This window comes from Phaethon lepturus, unplaced genomic scaffold (genome assembly GCF_000687285.1).
Source record: "Phaethon lepturus isolate BGI_N335 unplaced genomic scaffold, ASM68728v1 scaffold48234, whole genome shotgun sequence".
Taxonomy (NCBI): domain Eukaryota; kingdom Metazoa; phylum Chordata; class Aves; order Phaethontiformes; family Phaethontidae; genus Phaethon; species Phaethon lepturus.
This window is the reverse complement of record NW_010537991.1, coordinates 4,853-28,106: the sequence shown is the minus strand read 5'-3', so window position 1 is coordinate 28,106 and position 23,254 is coordinate 4,853. Positions and strand designations below refer to the sequence as shown.

The following is a 23,254-nucleotide window of genomic DNA, read 5'->3' as shown; positions in this document are numbered from 1 at the left end:
GTTATTTTGTGTACTTAGAGAGACAGCTAAAAGGCATTTATTTTGAAACTGATAAAGGAGAACACTTTTGAAGTACTACAGATGACTAAAAGCAAAATTACCTGAAACAGTTATTCACCATTTATTCATTTACTTCTTGATTTCATTCTGGCTGGAAAGTAAACGTACCTTACATAGAGAGTTTGGTGCATTGCCCTGGAAGCTGGGAAATTTTGGATTCTTTTCCTGCTTGTCTGCTATGCCTTGAGTGAGACATTTCCTTTTGTGGCTGGATTTCCCTATGTGTAAAATTTCTGCTTTGAGATCTATGGCTTTTTGTTCATGCAGAATCTCTTTGCACTCATCATAATAGCTTGTGATTTTGCTGTACAAACAAAAAGCTGTAACATTTTGGCCTGGAAATATTAAAAAAAAAGTTCATAGTTTTAATTTTTTTTTAAAATACTCATAGTCTATTAGTAGCTGGCATCTTTGCTAGGTTGAAGGGAATAAAACTGAAAATTTGAGTCTAGACTTCTTTCTTCCTCTGCATTTCAGGGATCCTCTTCAGTTCTGCTCAGTCTCTTACAAATTCCCTTAAGTCAGCATTTTATGGCTGCTCAGAACAGGGGTGTTGACCACATCTCCCTTCTATCTGTTAAGTAGACCCAACCTCCACATAGTTCACGGATGCTGAATTTGGGAAGCATAGGAGCTGCTTCTTAACTGTGTGACTTGGCCTTATCTCTGTTCCTTTCAAAGTCTGCAGAATGAATGAGAGTTTTAATAAAAGGTGCTGCATTTTCTGGCTCTTCTGATGAACAATTTTGACAGCTTCAGCTGGATATATAAGAATTGTTAGAGATGCACATGCAGCCTTTTATGATCTATGCCACTCCTAATACTCAAAATGGTAACACAAATGCAGTATATTCTGCAAAATCCTGTTACTTTCTTGTCATACATATGGTTTTATGGCTGGCTTGAATGTAACTGAGTGGGGATTTCCTGGCTTTCTCTTCTGAAATGTCTCATCAGAAAATCTAGTAATAACTCTTCTTTTGATACATTTGTAGACTAATGAAACTTCTAATTTCTAGTCAGCAACATTTTCTTTGAGAAGATATTGCACTTTTAAATTTTTGTCTCTGAGTCGGCGTTTTCCTGATTTTCAGCGCATCACATTCATATGCATGGAGTTTACATCTTTTGGTTCTGCATCCTATAACGTGACGCAGTCAGAATTTTTGAGAAAGGAAAAGAAGGCAAGTTCATGGCTCTTTGCTTGGCATTTCTCCTTGCCGGCAACCTCTGAGCCATTCAAATGTTGTCACTAAAAAAATACTATTTAAGACAAGAGTAGAAGAGTGGAGCTGCCAGTGTATCCAACACCTTCTGTTGCAGCATTTCCAAAAGGAAGACAGTAGCATAGTCAGTACTTTCTGCTGCAGAATTCGTGTGTTGGTCTCTCCAGGGAGACTGAGTATGACAATGGCAGCACAGGTAGTGGGATTGAAGGGAAGTTACAGAACCATCTGAGGAGGGGACTTATTAAATAAGTGTGAATTACTAGGAAAGGGTCTGTAATAAGAAAAACCTGAAATCTAGAAAATGATACCTTTGAGAAAAAATTGAAATAAAGGACATTTAGTTTAGATAAGGTTCTGGAGAAGTCGTAAGTCTCTTCCAATGTGTAAGAAGTTGCTGCAAAGCAGGTGGCAGTAGTCTTCAGTTGAAGCAAGAGGAATTTATGTTAAAATGAAAAAAAAAAAAAACAACAAAAACAAAACCCTAAACTTATTCTAAAGCTTATTTTTAACTGTTAGAGACTGTATAGGAAGCCATAATTTTAAAGACTAGATTGGAGAAATGTGCTAGGAATGGTTTAAATGTAAGTGCTCCTTCCTTGATGCAAGCAAATGGACTCTATACATTTTCTGAAATCCCCTGGCTTAGTCTGTTTCCTTCCATGAATCTGATAGCTCTTCAGAGGTTAGAGTCGTGCTCTCTGATTCTTCTCCGTTACCCTCAGATCACCCTCATTAGAGGAAGTGATTAGATTTTGGTTTTTCCTTCCATGATTTAAGAGCTGCAAAGAATTTGGGATACTTTCTTTTTTCTTTCTCTTCTTCCAGTTAGGCTAAGTGTAGCTCATATACAAGATAATTCTTTAAGGCTTTATTTCTGTCATGAAGAAATTCTTAAAGGTTGAACGTTGTGAAAAATAAATTTCATAAATTGACTATTAAGCAATAAACCTTTTCCTTAGTCCAAACGTTAAGAATTTGTACTACATGAGTATTCTATTGAAAAACTTATGGCAGGGGAAATCTAATTACACTTTTCCTACATAAATAACTTTAAGCATGGCAATTAACTGTCAAGTTGGGCTGTTCAAGATTTTTTAGTAAGTAAATAAGACTGCTGTTAAAGAAATTCAGTTGAATCTTCTTTCTTTCTCTTTTTCTCTGATGGAACAGAAGGATTATATGTTTAAAACTCTAAAGTCCATTTTACTTCCAGTTTTTGGAATTTTCAATAGATAGGATGATATTATAGGGTTCTTGGATATTAGTTAATAATGGTGATAGAGATTATTTTTCTTAGTCCAGTCTTACAAGGATCTCTATGGTCAAATACTTATCTTACCACAGAAGCCCACCTAAGAATTACATCCTTATGGCAGGACTTTTTTAGACTACTGCCTAACTTCTAGCTTTTTAAAATTAATTACCTAGGCTTCCTCTGGAGACAGAGAACTATCTCCAAGAGATTTAGCTTGACTGTATTAGGCACTTTGAGAAGGAGAAAGTTTCTCTTAAAGGCCCCAACCTAAGAATTGTTTGCTGCTTTGACTCTGATGGCAGCCTATGTGCCTGTCTTAAAGTAGAAACTCAGTTGTTATTAGGAGCAAGTCTGGGAAGCTAAACCGCCCTGCTAGCTAGGTCTTATCACTGTATTTAGCAGCCTGAAGTTAGTCAGGACACAGTAAACTTCAAGTTTCTTTTTTTGTTTGTTTTTCTGGAAAGATAAATTTTTATTAGTGTTACATTTTTCCAGTTCTAGTGATCCAGAATATGACGTCCCACCTACGAATGGCAAAAGCCTAAAATATAGTGGAAATGCTATATTTTCTGTGTAGCTCAAAGTTAAGAGGAGTCTGTTTAGGAAATTTCTACTGTTTGGAGCAACTGCTTTTGTTGAGCAAAAAGCCAGGATCTTGATGCTCTAGACTGTGAGGGTAAAGAAGGGCTAATGTAATGAAACTGGACAGCATTAGTCTGCATCTTAAGGTAATCTTTTTTTTTCGCCCTGTATGTAACACTTGAAAAAACATTGCTTATAGCAATGTTTATAGCAACACAGCAATACCAGCTTTTTGTTGCTGTAGTGTAAAGAACAATACATAGGAATTAAGTAGTCTTTTTAGTAGTCAATTCAAGGCATTGGAACTAATTGTGCAAGGCTAATGAATAATCAGTCATGAGACCAACACCAGGATTAAGGTCCCACCATGGCAGAATTGTGGTTGTATCTCAGGCAATATGTAAGACCACAGAGAGTGAAGGCAGTGGTAGGTAGTACAGAGAAGTGATCTTATTTAGCTATGGTAAAGCTGGGTCAGAGGACGAGTTATTCCAACTTTCATCTGCAGGTGGGGCAAGCACAGCTTAAAATGTATTGTCAATCCAGAAAGAAGGAAGTTTTTAGATAAGAATTTACTTCCACCCACCCAACAATACAAAAGGCAAAAGGAATTATGATGGGAAGAACTGGCATCTTCAGAAATGATTAGTCTGTGAACTTCAAGAAAGGGAGAGTGTCTTAACTGTTGACTTAGCAGCTCTGTGTTTATTTGTGAAGTAGCACCATAAGCAAAGTTTTATTTGCAAGTTTTAAGTAAGTAAAATCAAGAAACTCTATGTAAAAGTTTCAGGTAACAGCAGAAGAAATAAGGGGACAAAAGGAAAGCATTCAAGGAAACTAGTCAGGGAGCAGAAAGCACAGCTCTGCAACAAACTGTACATTTATGAAACTGTTGGAGAGGTGCACACTGTTAAAGACTTTGCCTCTTGTTTTGGTGAAGGAGATGAAGTTCTTCCCAGTGCAATAGTTTCTAGAAGACACAGTTTAAAGAAAGTTTAAATATGTGGACAGTATCCATCAATACTTCTACATTCCTAATAAAAACACATGTGGTAGGGACCACAGCATGGCTATAGGAACTGTAGGCAGGAAAGTATTGACCATTCACTCACAATGACCAAGCTGGTATTTATGTAGCCACATGTATATGTTCGATCTTTAAGAGTATATTTTACAACTTAAAGCGATGATTCCAAACTGGCTTATAAAATCCTCTGGCACTGCATGTAACCAAAGAAAGTAAGTTAAAAACAACACTGGTAAAGAAAGCAAAGCCTGGTGTTGCCTGGAGCAGCCTCCTTGGTCCATACAACTGCCCAGAGAAAGGGATTTGGGTTTTTTTGTATATGACTTCTGAAAGTTGAATCTGAATCTAAATCTACATTAAGATTGCATTATCCCTTCTTTTTTTTTTTTAATTAAGATGTACTGTGGTATTTTTGTCAGGATTTAGCTTTTTCAAAGTCTGGTATCTGACTTTGAGGGGCTTCAGAGGACATGCTTGCTGTGGCAGCAGTCTGTTTCTGTTGGTTTTATGTCAATATTTGGTGCAAGGGAACTTTAAAAGAAATAATAATAAATATAATTGCAAAATGCCCATTGTTACATTTTTTGTGACTGGATAGAACTGTTTTATTTTTGCCATGTGATTCATTTCAAGAGGGGATTATGCCAAGTTCTGCCTTACAATCATTGGAGATTCACCCTTGGGAAATTCTTTATCACAAGCTTGGCAGGAAGCACTCATCCATTGCTTAGAATTCATCTAAAGAGAGTGCCTTTGACTGAAAGGAGAGTCAAGCACTTCCTCTTGAGAAAGTGCCATACTTCCCCTCCCCCCCTTTTTTGTAAGGAGTCTAAACTCTCTTTTAGTGTCTTAGAAAAGAAAATAATTGAAATTTTTTTTTCTTCTTCTCTCTTAGGAAATTTCTCAGAGTTCTTCCTCTGCCAAGTGAAAACTGGAATGCTTTAGTTGAAGAGTGGTGTTGTCACCCTAATCCCTTTGACAGAAGCACTTTGCACCCTCAGCATGATGACTGTTTTCTTGGAGACACTTTTTTTCTGTTGAATTCAGGCAATGAATCACATGTGCCTGAATCTCCCATGTGCTGCTCAGAGACTAGACACCATGCTTCTGAGAGTGGCTCCAACTTGGTAAAGTATTTTGTTTGACTATTTCTTAAGTGAATGTATTCGGACTTTTTTCGTTGTAAAACTTTTTTCTCACTGGTTTATTTAACGTGTATGTATTTCAGAGTTGTTTTGAAGGTCATAGGGAGTTGTTGACATTCAGTTGTACAGAAGCCAGAAAATATTCTAAGCTATGATTCACATTTTCTAAAGCATGCATCATGGTCTTGATATTGACCTAGATATGCAAGAACAACTTCCTCCTATAAACAGAATTAGAAACTATTTAATTATGTAGCTGTAAACCCAAATATTTCCCCCCAAAAATATCCCGAGTGAAGGACATCAACATTTATTAAGATAATAACTGTACTGGGTTAAATGTTTGTCAAAGGGTAGTGGAGCAAAGAATGAGGAGGAAACTGGAGTAACAATGCTTTTTCTTCACAAACTATGGCTGGATGTATAACCATAAATATGATCAAAGGAAGGTGTGATTTTTTTTTTTTCCCCTTTTTTTTAGCTTTAGAAAAACTTGGAAAAATCAGAACATGTTTTGGGTTCAGATGTGGCTGTCTTACACTCTTAGAATATAGTGAGGAAACTGAGTTTGTTTGACTGCTCTGCCTAGTGAATGGGACCTGCCACCCCAGGTTATAACTCTCTGCATATTCGTGTTTCTGAGGTATTCCAGGAGGGGATACATCCATCAACTGAGTCTCTACAAAGATGGCTGTCATTTGGCTTAGAAACATCAAAATCTGTTGTTGCACAGGAAAAAAAAAAAATTTGTAGGGATACTGATGTTTCAGTGGTGGGTTAAAACCCATGAAGAAAGAAACCTCAGTGCTTTACTAATCTTGGAAATCTAGCATTTGTATAAAAGTTAAAGCAATAATCTTTTCCTCTACCAGAAGAGTGTCCAGGAACTTCGTTCACCAAAACCTACATTTCCATAAAGTCTTTTCTGTTAATCTGCTGCTTGTCTGTATTTGTGCTGACAAAGGTTGAGACTGCTATAACTAAAAGATACCATTTTTCTTCCAATACCATGTGTTAAACGTAATTACTGAAATCCTTCTACAATTATGGGAACCGTTGCTGCCTTGGCAACTTGTGTCTTTAACAGCTGATGACTTGCTATGTACAGATTCCTAACATGAAACTTTTAATCTGTTGAGTAGTAACACCAGAGACCCTCATTCCTGTCTGCTACTTATGATCTTTAGGGATTTGTATTATCCCCAGTTAAACCACTGGGATTCTCGCAGTTGAACAGTTGCTGGTACAATGCATCTGAGTGAGCCATCTGCTTGGCGAACAGTTCTGTCCTACGGTCCATATCTGCAAGTCTTGCAGCTGTGGTCCCTTTGGTTTCTTGTTCCATTGTTCTTTGAAAAGCAGAATATGGGGAGGGGAAACTGAGAACTGATTCCCTGAAAGGATATCAGCATGGGAGAAGCAGATTAATTTGGATTAACTCTGTGGCAATTGGAGTTATTTCCTCTAAGTATCCTTAAGAGGGATGCTGAGCAGAAGATTCTGAATTTCCAAGAGGACAATGCTTTCTGCCAGAGGTCCCCAAAATTAGTTATCTCACATTTTGATAGTCTTAAAAGAGATCTTAGAACAATGGGAACAAAAACAGGAAGAGGCAGGGTGCATGGAGTTCATATTGCAGCTCAAAGACAGTGGAGCAGTTCACCCAACACACTTCTTTCATCAATCAAAGAGAATGTTTGCCAGAAAAGGGTTGCTTTTGAGGCAGAAACATGATAAAAGGGTGTGGGGCAAAGATGTTACTGAGATGTGGGTCAAACTAGGATAACAGCAGAACTTTTGAATGAGGGAGGAGGCTATTTTCTGTCAGAGGCATACAATAGTAGTTTAGTGTGATGAATTTTCATGTTTGCTTCCTTAAACTTGCATTGATGTTGAGAATTCTTTCCTTGTTTGTGTCAAATCCCTCTTTCTACATCTTTCACACTTGCAATGAATTCTCATTTCTGTGATTGCTTATTTCCAGCATCACTCGGTTGCCAAGTAAATGAGCAAAATTTTAAGATCCAGCAGAAACTGGACTAATAAGGAGAAAAACCTCATACTAAACCAGAAAATTCTTCCATAATATGAGTAATAGTACAGGCAAGATAGATTGCTCTTGGCATAAATGTTCTCATTTCAGAAAATATTGTTGCAGTCTGCCCCGATACGAAAGTTCTTTTTTAATTGCATTGCAGTTCTTTGGAAAGTGCTTTCAGGAATGTACCAGAGATGCTTAAACAATCTTTTCCAGCGTCCAGTGGGACCAAGACAGCATCTGTCCATTGCAAATGTATTTCTCACATCTATTAGTCTTCCATTGTAACATAGTTTTTAAATGTCACATGGTCTTGCAGCATCCTAATAGTATCTCTTAGGGAAAATACTTTCCCTGACACCATATCAGGGATCCTTAGGAATAGAAACAGAAAAATACTAGGCTGGTGATCCACCTCCATCTGCAGATTGCCAGCAGCTGCAAGTTGTCAAATAGATATATTGATTTAATTAGTCCAGCTAAAACTATCACTTTTTCCATTGAAGCATGATACAACGAGGTAGCAGTATTTTTTTAGGTACCGTACTGCACAGTTCTCAGCTAGCACCTGCAACTGTAGTCAGAGAAAAACATTCAAGTTGTAGCTTTCAAGGAAGTACTGTGTATTACATACTTGTGCTATGCAATATTTGTACCAGCCTCAACTACTGGTTTTCACAAAACCCTGTCTACTTATCCTTGCTCTTCACTTTAAGCAAGTAATTTCGCTGTGTGTGTTTGAGAGGAGTAGCAAGGTAGGAATTGGTAAAGGGGATAACTGTGTATGTATGAACCAGACGTTTTCTCTGATCTCCATGACAAGGGGGCTGTACTTCTGAACCTTTAACTGAGGCTGTTGGGCTCTTCCTGGGGCTTTTAGTTTGATTCCTGCTTTGTGAGGAACAAGCAGGACTCTGTGATCATAAGTTCAGATTCCATGTGGGATGCTTTCTGTTTTTCCTGGAGCTGGAGTGGTTCTTTCTGTTCATTTTATTATTTGCATAATACAGATTGGAGCACTCTGTTAGATATTTCCAGCATCAACTCCATCAGTTCTGTCTGAACTGCAGCTTTGAGAAAGACGTCCAGTATTGATGTAGTATTTCAAATGATGGAAGCTTTATCGCATTCCTTGGTAAGCTCAGTGGTTAATCATCCTGACTCTTTGCTGCCTTCTTATTAAATTAACTACGCTAAGAATTGCAACTCTGTACGTATTTTTATCTCTAAGATGTATTTATTTTCTAGAAATTACTTTTGTAGCAGTTTTCCGAACCATTTTACAAATTTTTAACATACTTTATAGATCCATTTTTGCAGTAATCATCTCACTAATTCCCAAGATGTTATATTTTTCTGTTTATTCCTATCAAGTTTTTCATGCATTCAGAGATCATGTTTGCCCTTTCTTTTGTAGCATCTCATTAGTAACTCTGGTTTGGTTAGCTACCATCATCAACAAAAGTCTTTTGATTTTTGCCGTCTTCCACTATGTATTCCTTTATTTTATCATCACTGGCTTTGTTGTTCCTCTTGTTCATGAATATATGATCTGGCATTTGAGTATATTTTAGTGCAGATTGTTAGACTAAGCACAACCTACTTAATGATCCAGACTGGTGTGTATAACTTCCCTATCTCCCTTGTTTACCCCTTCCCTAATCATTGCAGCAAGAAGTACTTACACTTTTCCATAGAGTAACTGAAAAATTTGGCCCAGCATTATCTATTTGGCTTGTCTATAATCTCTTTCACCACCGGCCTAATCACAGACCATGTACTTCAAGGCACCTGAATTAGAATAAATCAATTAACAAAGCACTATTCAATTTTTTATTAGGATAATTGTGCTTGGAAATCTGCATAGTCTGAAAGTCAACATTCCAGGTTCTGAAGACAGTCTGTGATGGACATACGTCAAAACTTACCTTTATAAGACGAAAAGCATACATGACATAGCTAGGGCCATTGGATTTACTTCATGCTGCTCTTTTATTTTCTTTTAAATAATTTTGTGATGTGTTTGGCCACAGAGCACCACTTTTTGTTCTGGAAATTAGTCTGACACATCATCATCATACATTTTAAAATTTGAATACTAAGGAGTATGGTAGTGGTGTTGAATAAAAACTGTGCTCCCTGAAGAGCACATGTGTGTTCACTCCAGTTGGAATCTATGGGAAGTGTCGCCATCTTTTACAAAGGTTACAGAATAAGATAAATTTGGCTTTTTTTCCCCTCAACTAGTTCAATTTATGCTAAATTTAGATATTATTTTTGTAGGCGTGTGCTGCAATATGATTTCTCAAGTTGATAGTGACTTGTTTGGACTTAACAAATCAAGCCAATAAACCAGTAGTTCTTTAATTACACATGGGTGTTTTTATGCACTGGATACTGTATGAACAATTATAAAGGTGATTATACAATGACCACATGTAAAAATCCAGTTTGGATGTCTTCTCATTACATTCTCAGGATTTCTAGCTCCAGGAGGGTTTATTAACTCAGGAGCAACATTGTGGTTGTATATATGTACTGCTTCCAGACCAGAGCCGTACTGTGCTACACCCAGGTTAATAAACCCACACAGAACCGGTTTTGGAGTTTAGATTTTGGATTAAAGTAGGAGTTGTGCTTATTTCGTATCTTTATGCTGATACTGAATTTAAATTTTAACACTAGAATTAGTAGGAGTGTTACTAGGGCAGATCACAGGTTCATCCAGGAATGAGATCTTTTTCAATGGGCAGTAGTGAATGCATAGAAGTAAGGCAAGTATTGAGTGATGTTTTGCGTAGAGACTTCTTGAACTAGATATTGTTACCCACATTTTTTGTTTTTAAAAAACCCTTGATGAACATTGCTTTCGCTGCAGTTCTGAAGACTTTTTGAACTTATGTATACTTTTAATATGAAAAGTACTTTCCTGTGGGGAGTACAAAACTGTATTGCGCATTGTATGTCAAATAACTTCATTTTCTTTGATACAAACCAGGTTATAATTTCATAGCATGAACTATGAAAGTAAATGTTTTTTTCTTCTTCAGCTTTTCCTAAACATTTGTAATTATCTCAATGATACACCTCAGTTTTCTGTCTTTCGTGTTTTCTCCCATTATGTATGTTTTCGTGCCACATATGGAAACTGTTTTGCACTTCTGGCAATTATTCTTATTCTTTGTCAATACCTTTTCTGTTTCTGCTTTAAATGAGTCAGAGAGGTTGTTAAAGAACAGAATCCACCGCACCTTTCTGGAATATCATGCTATCTTGTGTTCTTCAGCTGTTTCCTAGTAATTCAAAATACTCTGTGGACATTTTCTGCTCTCTGCTGAACATTGAGCTGGTATTCCTCTAAAACTGTCCACAGTAGCTAGAACTTTTTATTGAGTGATGGTAGTCACATTGCAGCATAATATTTTATGTATATATTTTGGAATACTTCTTTTCACGTGCATTATTTTGTCCTTATCAAAATCAAATGTAACTTGTTATTTTATCATCTAGTCACTCAACATTACGAGATTCTCCTCTTAGCTATTACAGGTTATGCTGTGTGATCAATATATATTGCCAAATTTTAAAACTAGTATGAAACTCGCAAGCAAGTCAAAATCTAAAAAGCTGAAATAGTGAATGCAAATCTGTCTGTATGTAAACATAAAGGAAACAGAAACAAGTACAAAGTTCACTATATACTCTGGAGAGTATGTTAAAATTATACATTCCTTTTTCAGAGTAACTGTGTGACATTTGAATGACATTTCTTTGTCCTACAGAAGTCAAAGGAAAATACCAGAGTAATCTGTAAGCGCTGCAAGACAATGCTGGGAGAAACAGTATCATCAGGTATGGGAGATACAAACCAAAGTAGACTTCACTATATTAGCCATTGAGAACTGGAGGTTAAGAACTCTGGAGGAAAGTAGTCTATCCGTAAGGTGCAGGGATGATTCCTCTGTGTTTGTCTGATTCCCTTCTGGAACAGATGAGGTTGTTTCCACTGTTAGGCCTTGAAAGTGACTTAACGACAGGGATTTTCCTCAGCTTTGTTTCTGTAGCATATTTGACTAATTCCAAAGCTTTAGAAGACTCGGTGTGTGATTCCAGTTTAGTAGGAATCCCAGTAAAAAAGGAGATGTGAGAAATTACAAGTTGTTTATTTTGCCGTCAGTCCTACAGAATAAGGGAAAGGTTAATTTAGAACTTGATCAACACAGACCTAGACGCTAAGATATGACTGCTAACAGCCAGCCTGGTATGGAAAGGAAGCCTTGTCAAAGAAACAGTTTATCTCTCATGCGATGATGAGATGATGAGATTATTGGTTTAAAAGCTGTCATTATATTGAATCAGCAGGTTTTACCAGAAGTAGTGTGAAAATGAGTCTCTTGTGGTTTTTCAAGTGCAGTTGTTAACAGGAGAGAAGCAATGATAAGGCTGTTACTAGAAGAGTTCATTCTTTCATTCTCCTTCTACTCTGCTGCATCAGTCAGTGTGAGCCTGACTCAGTTCAGAGATCTGGAGAATATAAAAACTTCTCAGAAAATGCAAAGCCTATGTAAGAAAAAAGTCACGAGGAGACACAAGACAGAAGGCCTTTTGTTAGAGAAGGTTCCGATTGTCCTGTACAGGGATCTGAACAGTTCAGGCTTTAATAAAACAGAATTTAAAGAAAACTGTTTGAAAGTCCACGAAATAAGTTGTGACTTTGGGAAAGCAGTGGTTGGAAATGAGCTTCACACATCATCAGGAGTAATGGATGCCTTAATCTAAACCTTCAGATGGTTGTAGCAACCAGTAATTGATGTGATCAGTGGGTATGGGAAAAGGCAAATACTGCATAGATGTGCAGGGATTTGGTCTTGGACTCTGTACATGGCTGAAGTTAGATAGCATGTCCATTGTTTTGACCATGTTTCTTCAGTACTGTGGGAAACTTGTGTAGAGTCCAAAGAACAGACAAAAAAACTAACCAGAGTTGTATAAGTCTAGATAGAACCATCTCTGTGCAAAGAGGCTAGAGAGAAGACTTGACTGTCAAGCTTTGGTGCTTCTTCATGAGCAGGTATCAATGCCTTGAAGCTGGATTAGAGTGGTATAGCTGTGGTGGCCAGATTTGTCTTTGAAATTCCCCTGTTGGCTATTCCTTCCCCCAACTCTATCCCCATATACTTATATGCTTTTTTCTTGGGAAATCCCAGCTTGTGTCTCTCTGCGAGCAAACGTCTTAATTCCCAATGCCCTTGCAGCGGTAGCACCAATTCCTTACTCAAGGTGACAGCTGGGGAGCTACAGTGACTGAACTGGCTTCTTTTCCTCCTGTTTCCCAGGACTAGGCACAGTATGGAGCAGACTAAACTTAGAGGTAAAATATAATTTCCTAATGGTGAAGATAATTTAAAAAGTATAGTACTTATCTGCAGAAGGGGTGAGATTACGAAGCCTTTGGAATCTTTAAAACAGATTGAGTGTGTTTCTGAAATGCTTGCTTTCATCCATGTTTAATGGCGTGTGTGGACAGAGTTCAGATGAGACAATCCCTTCCACCCTTAAAATTTATGGAATTGATGAATCTTTACTATTGTTCACATGCTAAGGCTTATTGGAATGAGTTTATTACTCTATATGCTTAACCTGTTCTGCTGGCACTCTGGTTGGGCTGTGTTTGTGGCATAGACCCAGAGCTTCAGTACCATCATATTTGACCTGACTTTATGGATGGGGATTAAATTCTGTACTCAAACACTTCCATTTAGTGTTAAAGGCTGTCTTAGTGGAACTTTTGGGGAACAGTTACATTGAAGCTTGGAATGTATGCAGTATTAGTGTTGAGTTAGTGCGATTTTTGGAAAGAAGTTCTATTCTGCTCTTTGAGCAAAGAAGAAAATTATTCCTCTGTGTGTGCTGTTATTAAAACTGTCTCTTGTGATTCACTGCAGCATTACTGAGCAGCAGAGGGTACTAAAATACTTATGTAAGCTATGCTGATCTCAGTGCTTTAGGAAAGTTCTTTCAATTCATCTTTCAGGTTTGGCTTGAGCTCTTGCTTGCTTTGTTTCAAGATGATTGTTCCCAGTGTTAAACAAGGATCAATATGAATGACAGATTGCTGATCATGTAATTAGCTCAGAGTAGGTTTCTTCTGGCAGTGTATGTTTTCTGGTATTGGTTGCTTCTCTTCCCACAAACGAAAGCAGAATTTGACCATCTGCTGCACCTTTTAATTGAGTGCTGAATAAAAGTTTAATTAGTATATTGATATGGTGACTTACAGTTTATTCTTAATAAGTCTGTTCTGTTGTACTTGAAAACTGTTTATGTCATTTTAGATACCGTTAAATATTATGTCACTGAGGTGATTATCCGGCCATCTGAGGGAAGCTTCTGCACAACACCAAGGTAAAAAATTTAAAAAAATCAGAGAATATGCTAAAGTTTATGTTTTGGAAAGGATGCTAGAAATGTAGCAAAATTCTAGTTTCTTGAATACTTACTCATAATAACAAAGTACAGTCAAATTATATGTAATCATCACAGAATTAAGCACTGTAAAGCTAATGTAGTCTAAATTCAGTCATGTACAATTTTGTTTGCTTGTCTTTGTGTGTGTTTCATAGAATCATAGAATCTTTGGGTTGGAAGGGACCTTTAAAGGCCATCTAGTCCAACCCCCATGCAATGAGCGGGGACATCTTCAACTAGACCAGGTTGCTCAGAGCCCAGTCCAACCTGATCTGGAATATTTCCAGGGATGGGGCATCTACCACCTCTCTGGGCAACCTGTGCCAGTGTTTCATCACCCTCACTGTGAAAAATTTCTTCCTTATGTCTAGTCAAAATCTGCCCTCTTTTAGTTTAAAACCATTACCCCTTGTCCTATTGCTACAGGCCCTGCTAAAAAGTCTGTCCCCATCTTTCTTATAAGCCCCCTTGAAGTACTGGAAGGCCACAATAAGGTCTCCCTGGAGTCTTCTCCAGGCTGAACAAGCCCACCTCTCTCAGCCTGTCCTCAGAGGAGAGCTGTTCCATCCTTCTGATCATTTTTGTGGCCTCCTCTGGACTCACTCGCTGTTCCATCCTTCTGATATTTTTGTGGCCTCCTCTGGACCCACTCCAACAGGTCCATGTCTTTCCTGTGCTTGTTTTGTTTGTGTGTGTGTGTATGACGCAGAAGGAGTGAGATTGTGTATAATTTGTCACAGTGTCTCACTATTCAGATGATAAGTCAAAGTACAATACTTGTTTTTTTACTATTTAAGTTTGCATGATATCTGGTGACTAATTATGGAAATGGAAGGGTACGTTACGTAAAGTTAAGTAAAGCTTGAAATGTTTAATTGGAAGCCAGATTTTTGACTTTTCAATTCAGTCAGCAATTCAGTTTGAAGTTGAGACTAAAATGAAACAGAACTTGATCTCGCTATCTTGTATCATGCACTATGTATCAGTGACAGTTCTTCCCTTTTGTGAATTACATTTGAATTTTGTGTTCAAATGTGTAAAATATAATAGGGAAAAGCTTTTATTCAGCATTTGACATTTAGTGTTGGTCAAAATAAGGAATGTGGAGCAATTTAGACTGCTGATCTATTAAAAAATTCCTGTTGCAGGCAATAGAACGTCCTCTGGGTTTGGGGGGGAGAAAGATAAAGCCCCATCATGCAATAAAAAGTGGTTGTAGGATGTGGTGGAACTAACAGTATGGAGATGCTCATATACTTGTACTGCATTGATATGAATGACTTTGCCCGTGTAGTTGTTACGGAAACATGTAATATGTGGTTAATTCTTAAACAGGGCTCAATTCTTACAGAGCATGGTTGCTCAGTGTCTTGTGGAATTGTCTTCTGCTAAAAGCACGTTTAGGTTCACGATAAAAGGGGATGATGGAAAAATCTATATTCTGGTAAGTTTGTTTTATCTTGAAAAAGTTTAATCTATGATCCCAGCTCCTATGCTGATCATGATTGTAAAAGTAAAAAAAAAAAATTAATTCAAATTCTTGTGTTGAAGTAGTTCTGAATAGTTCTGTTCAAGTAAGAAATTTCCCCATCTAAGTAGATGTACATATAGACATTTTCTCTATTAATACAGTAATGAAAGTAGTATGAATGTACCACAAGTAGCACAGAAATAAAACTGTGTTTTCTATTCAGAAAATTTTGAAAGCTTAAGTTTTGGCTTTATAACATATACCTCATTTTCTTGCTCCAGTGCTTCCTATCTTTTATCACCAGAAGTTCATCAAATTGTATAGCATCTTTCACAAATATTGTCTTAAGTCAGCAGAGACTACTAATGTAGTCAGTACATTGCATTGCAAAGTGAAGTGCAAACAAAAATAGAATTGCCTATTATATTTAATGTTCAAATGCTGTTAAACTTGGTTAAGCTTGATATTTAAATAGTGACAGCTAAATTCCTCAAACTTTTAAGATGGATAGAAATTTGGGCCTGGAATTATCTTAATACTTGGTATAACCAGGGATGTTTTCTTTTATTTATGAACTAAATATAGGCACAGAATTTGTAATTTTGCAGTTTCTATGAGTAATTCATAGCCACAAAGATAAAGAGGTACATGACTGTAGACTTCTGCCCTAGATAAACTTACAGATATACTTCGTTGTGGTAGGCAACCTAATTAAACAAACTGTTTTATGTATACATTGTCCAAGTTCTGTAATTTCGAAACATCCAGATTCTGAGGTAAGTGTGTATCTGCTTTTAAATCAGTTTTAATACCAAGATAACATTTATACAACCACTGAGAAATACTTTGTCTGTGATGATAAAATAAGGTCTCCTGAGCAGACCCATAATTGTCATGATGTATAATCTAATTGAGGAGTCATTAAAAATTGTTGTGATTTTTTCCTTGTAGCTTATGTGTTTCCAAGTTACCTAATATCTGAATCTGAAGTCTAGTAGCTTGTCTAGAATGAACTGGTTATTTTCTAACAGAAAAATCACCTTATTTAGCAGATTGCCATTACTCTTAGCTCTTGAGTTGCATTTTTGCCAATGTATTGATTAAAGCAGCAGGATAAATTAGCATAGGGCGGGCTCTGATTGGCATTCCTTCCTTTTTATTATTGAGTTATTAGTATTTTTTTGTGTTTAACATCAGAAGGCCCTTACTTATGTCCAGGGTGAGGTTCTAGTTACCATATACACACCAACAGGTGTTCTGCAGTCACGAGTTAAGTCTTAGGACTCAGAGGCCTTAGAGACACAAGTGTAATGTTATCACTGTTTGTATTAATGGTTGTGAACAGCTAAACAGTAAAAAATGTAGGTGCTTGAGGCTGTGAGCACGCAGCCAAGTTAGACAAGTGGTCTTGTCATTGATGCATCATGGACCAGCTGTCCCACTTGTTTGTTTTGACAGTGAGCCAAAGATTCTCATTCACAGCATTTGTGCTTACATACCTTGAATGCACACAGCTTAGGCTGTGTATGTGGTAATTAAGGTTGAGTTCTCTCACAAGCCTTTTAAAATTTTTTTTAAACCACAAATATTGTATATACTCATTTTCCTTGTTTCCTCTGCATGTATCATTTAACACTAGCAGTTATGTTATTTGCAGATACCATGATATGAATTTCTGTTGTTTAAGTTGGTGGTAACCAAGTTCCTGAAAGCTATATACTACTTATGTTTGGCTTTTTTTTTAAAGGATGACAAGAAATAAAAGTCTTTCTGTCTCAGGAAAAAAAAGTAGTGTATCCAGATTTCCTTATTCATCCTAACTTCCCTCTTCACACTCTCTAAAAGATTAATCACTTGCCTCCTTTTGTCACCCCACTGTTGAAGGGTTCCCTACTTTAAAGTTGCATGATTTAGAAGCTAAGAATAAGATGAGAACAGCAAATGGATAGGGAGATAGGAGAACACAAGCAAAATGGTACATTATTGGTCAGCATAGCAGCATCTTGATAGATGTCATTTTTTCTGTGCTATAATAAAGGATAGGTTTGAAAGAGGTAAATAAGTAGTTTTGTGGATAGACACAAGGAATTCATCCTATGGATGGGATCAACCTGATAAAATAAAAAAAGATACATCCATGAAAATCAAAAAGTGTGCGATACAATTTGAAGTATTTGAGTGCTAACTCCAGTCTTTCAATACTGAATGAAAGATAGTTTTTTTGGTGGGATTAGGTTGTAAAGTGCTTTGAAAGGAAGGCAGCTTGTATCTCAGCAGTGAGTGGAGAGGGAGTGTGAAGATGTCCCAAGAAAATAAATAAGTAACAAAATGGGAGAGACCTGTCAGTCAGATACAGATTCTTGGAACATGTATTACAAGTTTGTATTTTACAAGGTTGGAGATGGGGATGTTGCAATGATCAAAATGTGGGATAATGAGTACCTTGCTGAGACTTAGCTTAGAGAGTTTTATTCTTTGTGAAGTATGAGGAAGACCACATCTTTATCTGTGTAGTCTGAATGTGGACAAAGAAGCTATAATGAAAGATGTTATTATTCCATTACTGACCTGTGTGATGACAGAAATAATGGCAATGTCTGCAATAACTAAGAAAGAACTAGCATGGAAAAGCAACAGCTTTTTTTAGCCATGTTAAAATCAAACTGATGCCTTATTGTCCACAAAGTGATGCTGGGGACACAGGTTGAGATTTTAGGAACTTGATCACAGAATGTAAATTGCAGTATTTCACCTATTTGGATTGTGTCCCGTAAAGTATAACTGAGATTTGTTGCAGCTTTTTTCCTAAGAACATCTTTAAAACATATTGACAAGGTAATTTAAAAAACCAAAAGAAAATCCAACAAAAAAACCCACCAACAAAACCTAAACATTTTTTCTTGATGTTGTCATTTCAGAAAACGTCATCAGTCTGCACTATGAATAAATTCTAAACTTTATCTATTTATCTTTTTTCTGTGAAGATTCTTTTCTTACTGCAGTTAATATGAAAGGAATTTGGTTGTGCAGGCCTTGCTGTACAAAGTGATTGAGAGGAAAGGAAGATTGTACCTTGTGAGTAACATGGTTGAAAGCACAGAATAAAATTTGAAACTCTGTTGGCTGGAAATAATATGTCTTTGGGTCATATTATAATATGGTCAAAATAAACTCTGTTGGGTCAACACACGAAGTCTTGGTGAGTGCTTGTTCATTCAGACCAAAAGCAAGATCAAAAAATAATTCATGCATGAGGAAAAGAAAGAAATTCTTGCCTAAAGAAGCGAATGTAGTTCAGAAGTTGATATTCTCATGGCCAAGTGTCCTTCCACCTGCAAAGATTCATTTGTCTTCTCTGTATTGTGTGCTAAATTATTATTACAGATCTGTCGCATTGCTGTTGAGACAAAGACATACTCTGAACAAGTGGTAGAACGTTACTGTCAGATGCCACATACCAACACTTGTGGTAGAAGCAAGTACTTTTCAGATGGACTATGTTGCAAATGAAATGGTTTGGTTGCTTTCTCTAAAGCAAGTTGCAGAAGGATTCTGAAAGGAGCAGACAGCTATTTCTGCATTGTTCCCTAGACTAGTTTGAAGGATCTTCACCTTCTGAAAAGCACCTCAGGAGGTGCCTTCACAGGGAAGTATTAATAATTTCAAAAGGAAGGAACTCTGTTTAGTTAAAGCTAAGTGTGGTGGCAGTGGCCTGTGTGTGTAGTACACTTCTCTTTTCTCCTAATTTTCTCCCACATGTCTTCAACACTCAACTTAAAGCACCATGTGTAATGGTCCTAGCTAATGAGATATATTTTGCAGTTTAGTGTACTGTGAGTTACCAGAGCAAAACTGATGAATAGCCACTTGCTAAACCAAGTGTAGTTGCTTGCCATCATTTATGTCTGTATGCTAAAGTAATTCTCCTCCTCCCATCCCCTCCCAAGACATCTTTATCAATACATCTCATTCCTCCTTTATGGAGCTTCCACTGTAATGTTCTGAGCCTTGAGCTCTCGTAAATTGTGACTGTCACATTCAATTATGACATATACTGTATGTCCTGTTAACAGTGGCTTTCTCCCTCTACAGGGTATATCATATGTCTGCTACCTAACATCATCTAACTTGTTTTACTTGAAGCTGATAGGTCATGAGAAGCAGAAGATTACTCTCTAGGGAGTAGCACTGCATAAGTCCTGTTTTCTATATTAAATATTTCATATATAATTTTTTCATATAGGCTCAGGACTTGTAAAAATTGATTTCCATTGATAACTCGGATCACTTCACTACTGCAGGCTGTGAATAAAGGAAAAGGCTGACTTTTTTTTTGTAAAGTTCTTGGTATGAAAGCCCTGAATCCAAGTTGGAACACTGATGCGCAATCACACAAAGATTAAATAAGATGCATAATGTGATGCAAAAAGTTCAGATTTCTCAAAATTCTTGCCAGCAGATATCCCATGAATTGCTGTGAGCAAGTAGTGCTGAAGAATGCCAGTCCCATTATCAAATTTGATAAAGATTTATTTTCCAAGTAAGAGTCTGTTACAGCCATTTGCAAATCCCAACCTTCCTTTTAGGCCACATTAACTGCTGTCTTTTTCCTTGCACGTATTAGCTCCATCCAGTCATAACTATCATGCTTTTTCTAAAAATCCTTAATTTTTGGCACTTCCAGTGGGCAGTCTTTCAGTTCCCTGTCTTTAGCCCTCAGTTGTTCAACGCCATATGCTCAACTAATTCTTAAAAAACTATGAAATTGGAGAAATAATGTGTTTGTACTGAAACAGACACCTTGTGACTGTTGTTACTACCAAAGGGAATGTGCTGCAGCCACAAAAACAGGCAGCTTCATAGAAATAATGATCTTAAAAGTGACTGTGATGAATCAGGCATTGGTTGATTGTATTAACCTGTTTTTTTCTCCACTAGAGGCTGTGCAGACTGTACTGAATAATAAAATGTCAATTTATGTTTGTTAACATTTCATTAGAAACTTTGTAAGAATGTGGCTTTAGTATCAGCTGATTTAGGATCAAAGTAAAGGAACAAATTGAAATTGATGTCATCTTCAGTAAAATAAATTATTTCTTCATTTATAGATATGGCTTTTAAATTCTGACACATTGCTGGTGGAGTCTTTAGGAAGTTCCTCATCCCACAGTGTTTTTACACTGTTTGGAGATATTTTCATACCTAGCTCTGGACCAGTGGGGACCTGGAATGCTGTCAAAGTCCTTTACCAGCCGTGCGTTAAAAGCAAGAATAAGCAGTAAGTATAGCCTTTTCTGACCTTAGGTTCTGATCTTTGATTTGTTTTGCTTTTCAGAGTAGCAGTATTTCTTTGAGGTTCTTTGGACAATCCATTAATGTTAGAGGTGTATCTCTTTGAAATTGCATAGTTTCCCCCCCCCCCCCAAAATGCCAGAGGAATAGTATTTGGTTTCTGTACTAGCCAGAGAGAATCTGGTGGTTAAATTTTTGCACTGCAATGTTAAAATGTAGACCAAAGAGTTATGTTTATAGGGGCACATGCAGATATCTTAGGTATGTAATACAAATAGAAGTTGTCTTCATCACACAGGAGAGTAATGTGCTTGTGTGAAACATTTCTGCATTTTTTCCTCGTGTCAACTTGCGGCACTTTTAGAGCTTGGTCATTTTTCTGGCTCTGTTGGCAGAGGCTGGAGGGATGGTGGTGCCGTGAATCCCATGGAGGGGCAGTGAGTTCTGTCCATACGGTCTCAGAACATGCTGCGCTGCAGCCGTAGCTCCAGGTGGTGTAATTCATGGACAAAGAAAAATTGCGGGGAGATGAGGAGCATGGGCTGACACCTGAACGATGCATAAGTTTAGGCAGATCTCCCTCTTTGTCTTCAATTTCGGTGTTTTGTGTGAAAACCTGATCTCAGCTGTCAAGTTTTTTATGGGAGTAACCCTCTCTGCACTCCCACAGTACTGAATTTGGACCTCTTTGGTACAGCTGCAAGCAAGATGGTAGAGGTGGGTAGTTATTAGTTTAGCAAATTATACCTGCCTGTTCCAGCTTCAGTCTTGACCTTTTTTTGCCTCAAGGTTGTGCTTTGTTTTGCAAGACACAGAGCTGTTCAGAGGACTGGAATTTGTCTGTTTAAGCCAAGTTATCTTCAGTACTACTAGTGTTGTCTGGTGGGTTGCAGTAAATTAGCGTAATGATCATATCTGTATACACAGACAATGCATCTAACAGTATCGCTGTTAAAAGATACTTGTGCATGTAACCTAGCAGAATATGAATAATGCTATATCAGTATCCATACTTTCAGCATATAGCATATGCTTAAAAGGAAAGTCCTTTTTAGATATGATTCTGAAGTTTATTGAGTTATCAAATTAGCATGTATCAAATGTGTAACTTGCTTTCAGCCCAGTGGTGGCATTATTCCAGAAAGAAATGGGACCTTGAGAGAAGGGGGAAAGAGAAGAGGTGAGGAAGGTGATTGACTGCAATGCCATGTAAATATTTTTCTTGGGTATGTCCCAGACTGCTTGAGCCCTCATAAAGGAAACGTGATTTCAGCAAGCTTTGAGGTCTACCTTACAAAAAGCAGACACTGCCTAACATGTTAAAGTCTTTAACTGTGGGAGAGCAAATATAAGAGAATATTGATTAGGCAGTGGCTCCAGTGTTTGCAGGTGATGGAGTATGATTTTGGCATAATTTTCTGCATTTGTTTCTGCAGTGATAGAAGAGAAAGTATTGTTTTTCTGTAGGTCATATTTAAACAGTGGTTTGGTTTTGTTGTTTTTCCTTTCAACTCTTGGAAAGTAGATGACAGATTTAAAGAGGTATGGAAATATTTAAAACTTAGAACACATTCCCTCCAGACTCGGTCAGTACACAACTAATTTATAGCCCAAGACCTTATAAAAGTACAAGAAAAATGTTGTCTCCCACAGACAAGCAAATGCATGTGTACAAATGTAAATATTTTCTTAGGAGAAATATACAGCTTACAAGAATGTGTGATTCATCATTGTGTTTATCGGGATTGTTGCCAAGTGTATCCTTTTTATTTTTCAAACAGATCCAATAATGAATAGCTGAATGTGCTGGTTTTGGCTGGGATAGAGTTAATTTTCTTCATAGTAGCTAGTATGGGGCTATGTTGTGCTGGAAACAGTGCTGATAATACAGGGTTGTTTTTGTTATTGCTGAGCAGTGCTTACACAGAGTTGAGGCCTTTTCTGCTTCTCACCCCACCCCACCAGTGAGTAGGCTGGGGTTACACAAGAAGTTGGGAGGGGACACAGCTGGGACAGCTGACCCAAACTGACCAAAGGGATATTCCATACCATATGACATCATGCCCAACGTATAAAGCTGGGGGAAAACGAAAGAAGAGGGGAACATTCAGAGTGATGGCGTATGGTATGTTGACCCTGGCTGGATGCCAGGTACCCACCAAAGCTGCTCTATCACTCCTCTTCTCAGCTGGACGGGATAAAAAATACAACTAAAAGCTTGTGGGTCGAGATAAGGTCAGGGAGAGATCATTCACCAATTACTATCACAGGCAAAACAGACTCGACTTGGGGAAATTAATTTAATTTATTGCCAATCAAAATCAGAGTAGGGTAATGAGAACTAAAACCAAATCTTAAAACCCCTTCACCCCACCTCTCCCTTCTTCCTGGGCTCAACTTCACTCCCGATTTCTCTACCTTCTCCCCCCGAGCAGTGCAGGGGGACGGTGAATGGGGGTTGTGGTCAGTTCATCACATGCTGTCACTGCTGCTCCTTCCCCCTCAGGGGCAGGACTCCTCACACTCTGCCCCTGCTCCAGTGTCGGGTCCCTCCCACGGGAGACCGTCCTCCATGAACTTCTCCAACGTGAGTCTTTCCCACAAGCTGCAGTTCTTCACGAGCTGCTCCATCCTGGGTCCCTTCCACGGGGTGCCGTCCTTCAGGAACAGACGGCTCCAGCCTGCGT

At 37.7% G+C, this 23,254-nt stretch overlaps 1 protein-coding gene across 1 annotated transcript in view; it reads left to right on the top strand.

Moving 5' to 3' along the window:
- The window catches only part of UBE3D (ubiquitin protein ligase E3D), a gene marked incomplete at its 5' end in the record, with an annotated part of 20,730 nt that extends 173 nt beyond the window's left edge, over positions 1 to 20,557 (top strand). The window contains 5 exons of the mRNA XM_010286634.1: positions 5,049 to 5,280; positions 11,119 to 11,188; positions 13,672 to 13,741; positions 15,140 to 15,248; positions 20,384 to 20,557. Coding sequence (XP_010284936.1) covers positions 5,049 to 5,280; positions 11,119 to 11,188; positions 13,672 to 13,741; positions 15,140 to 15,248; positions 20,384 to 20,557 — 655 coding nt within the window. The remainder of the gene's footprint in view (positions 1 to 5,048; positions 5,281 to 11,118; positions 11,189 to 13,671; positions 13,742 to 15,139; positions 15,249 to 20,383) is intronic.
- Positions 20,558 to 23,254: the final 2,697 nt, after the last annotated feature.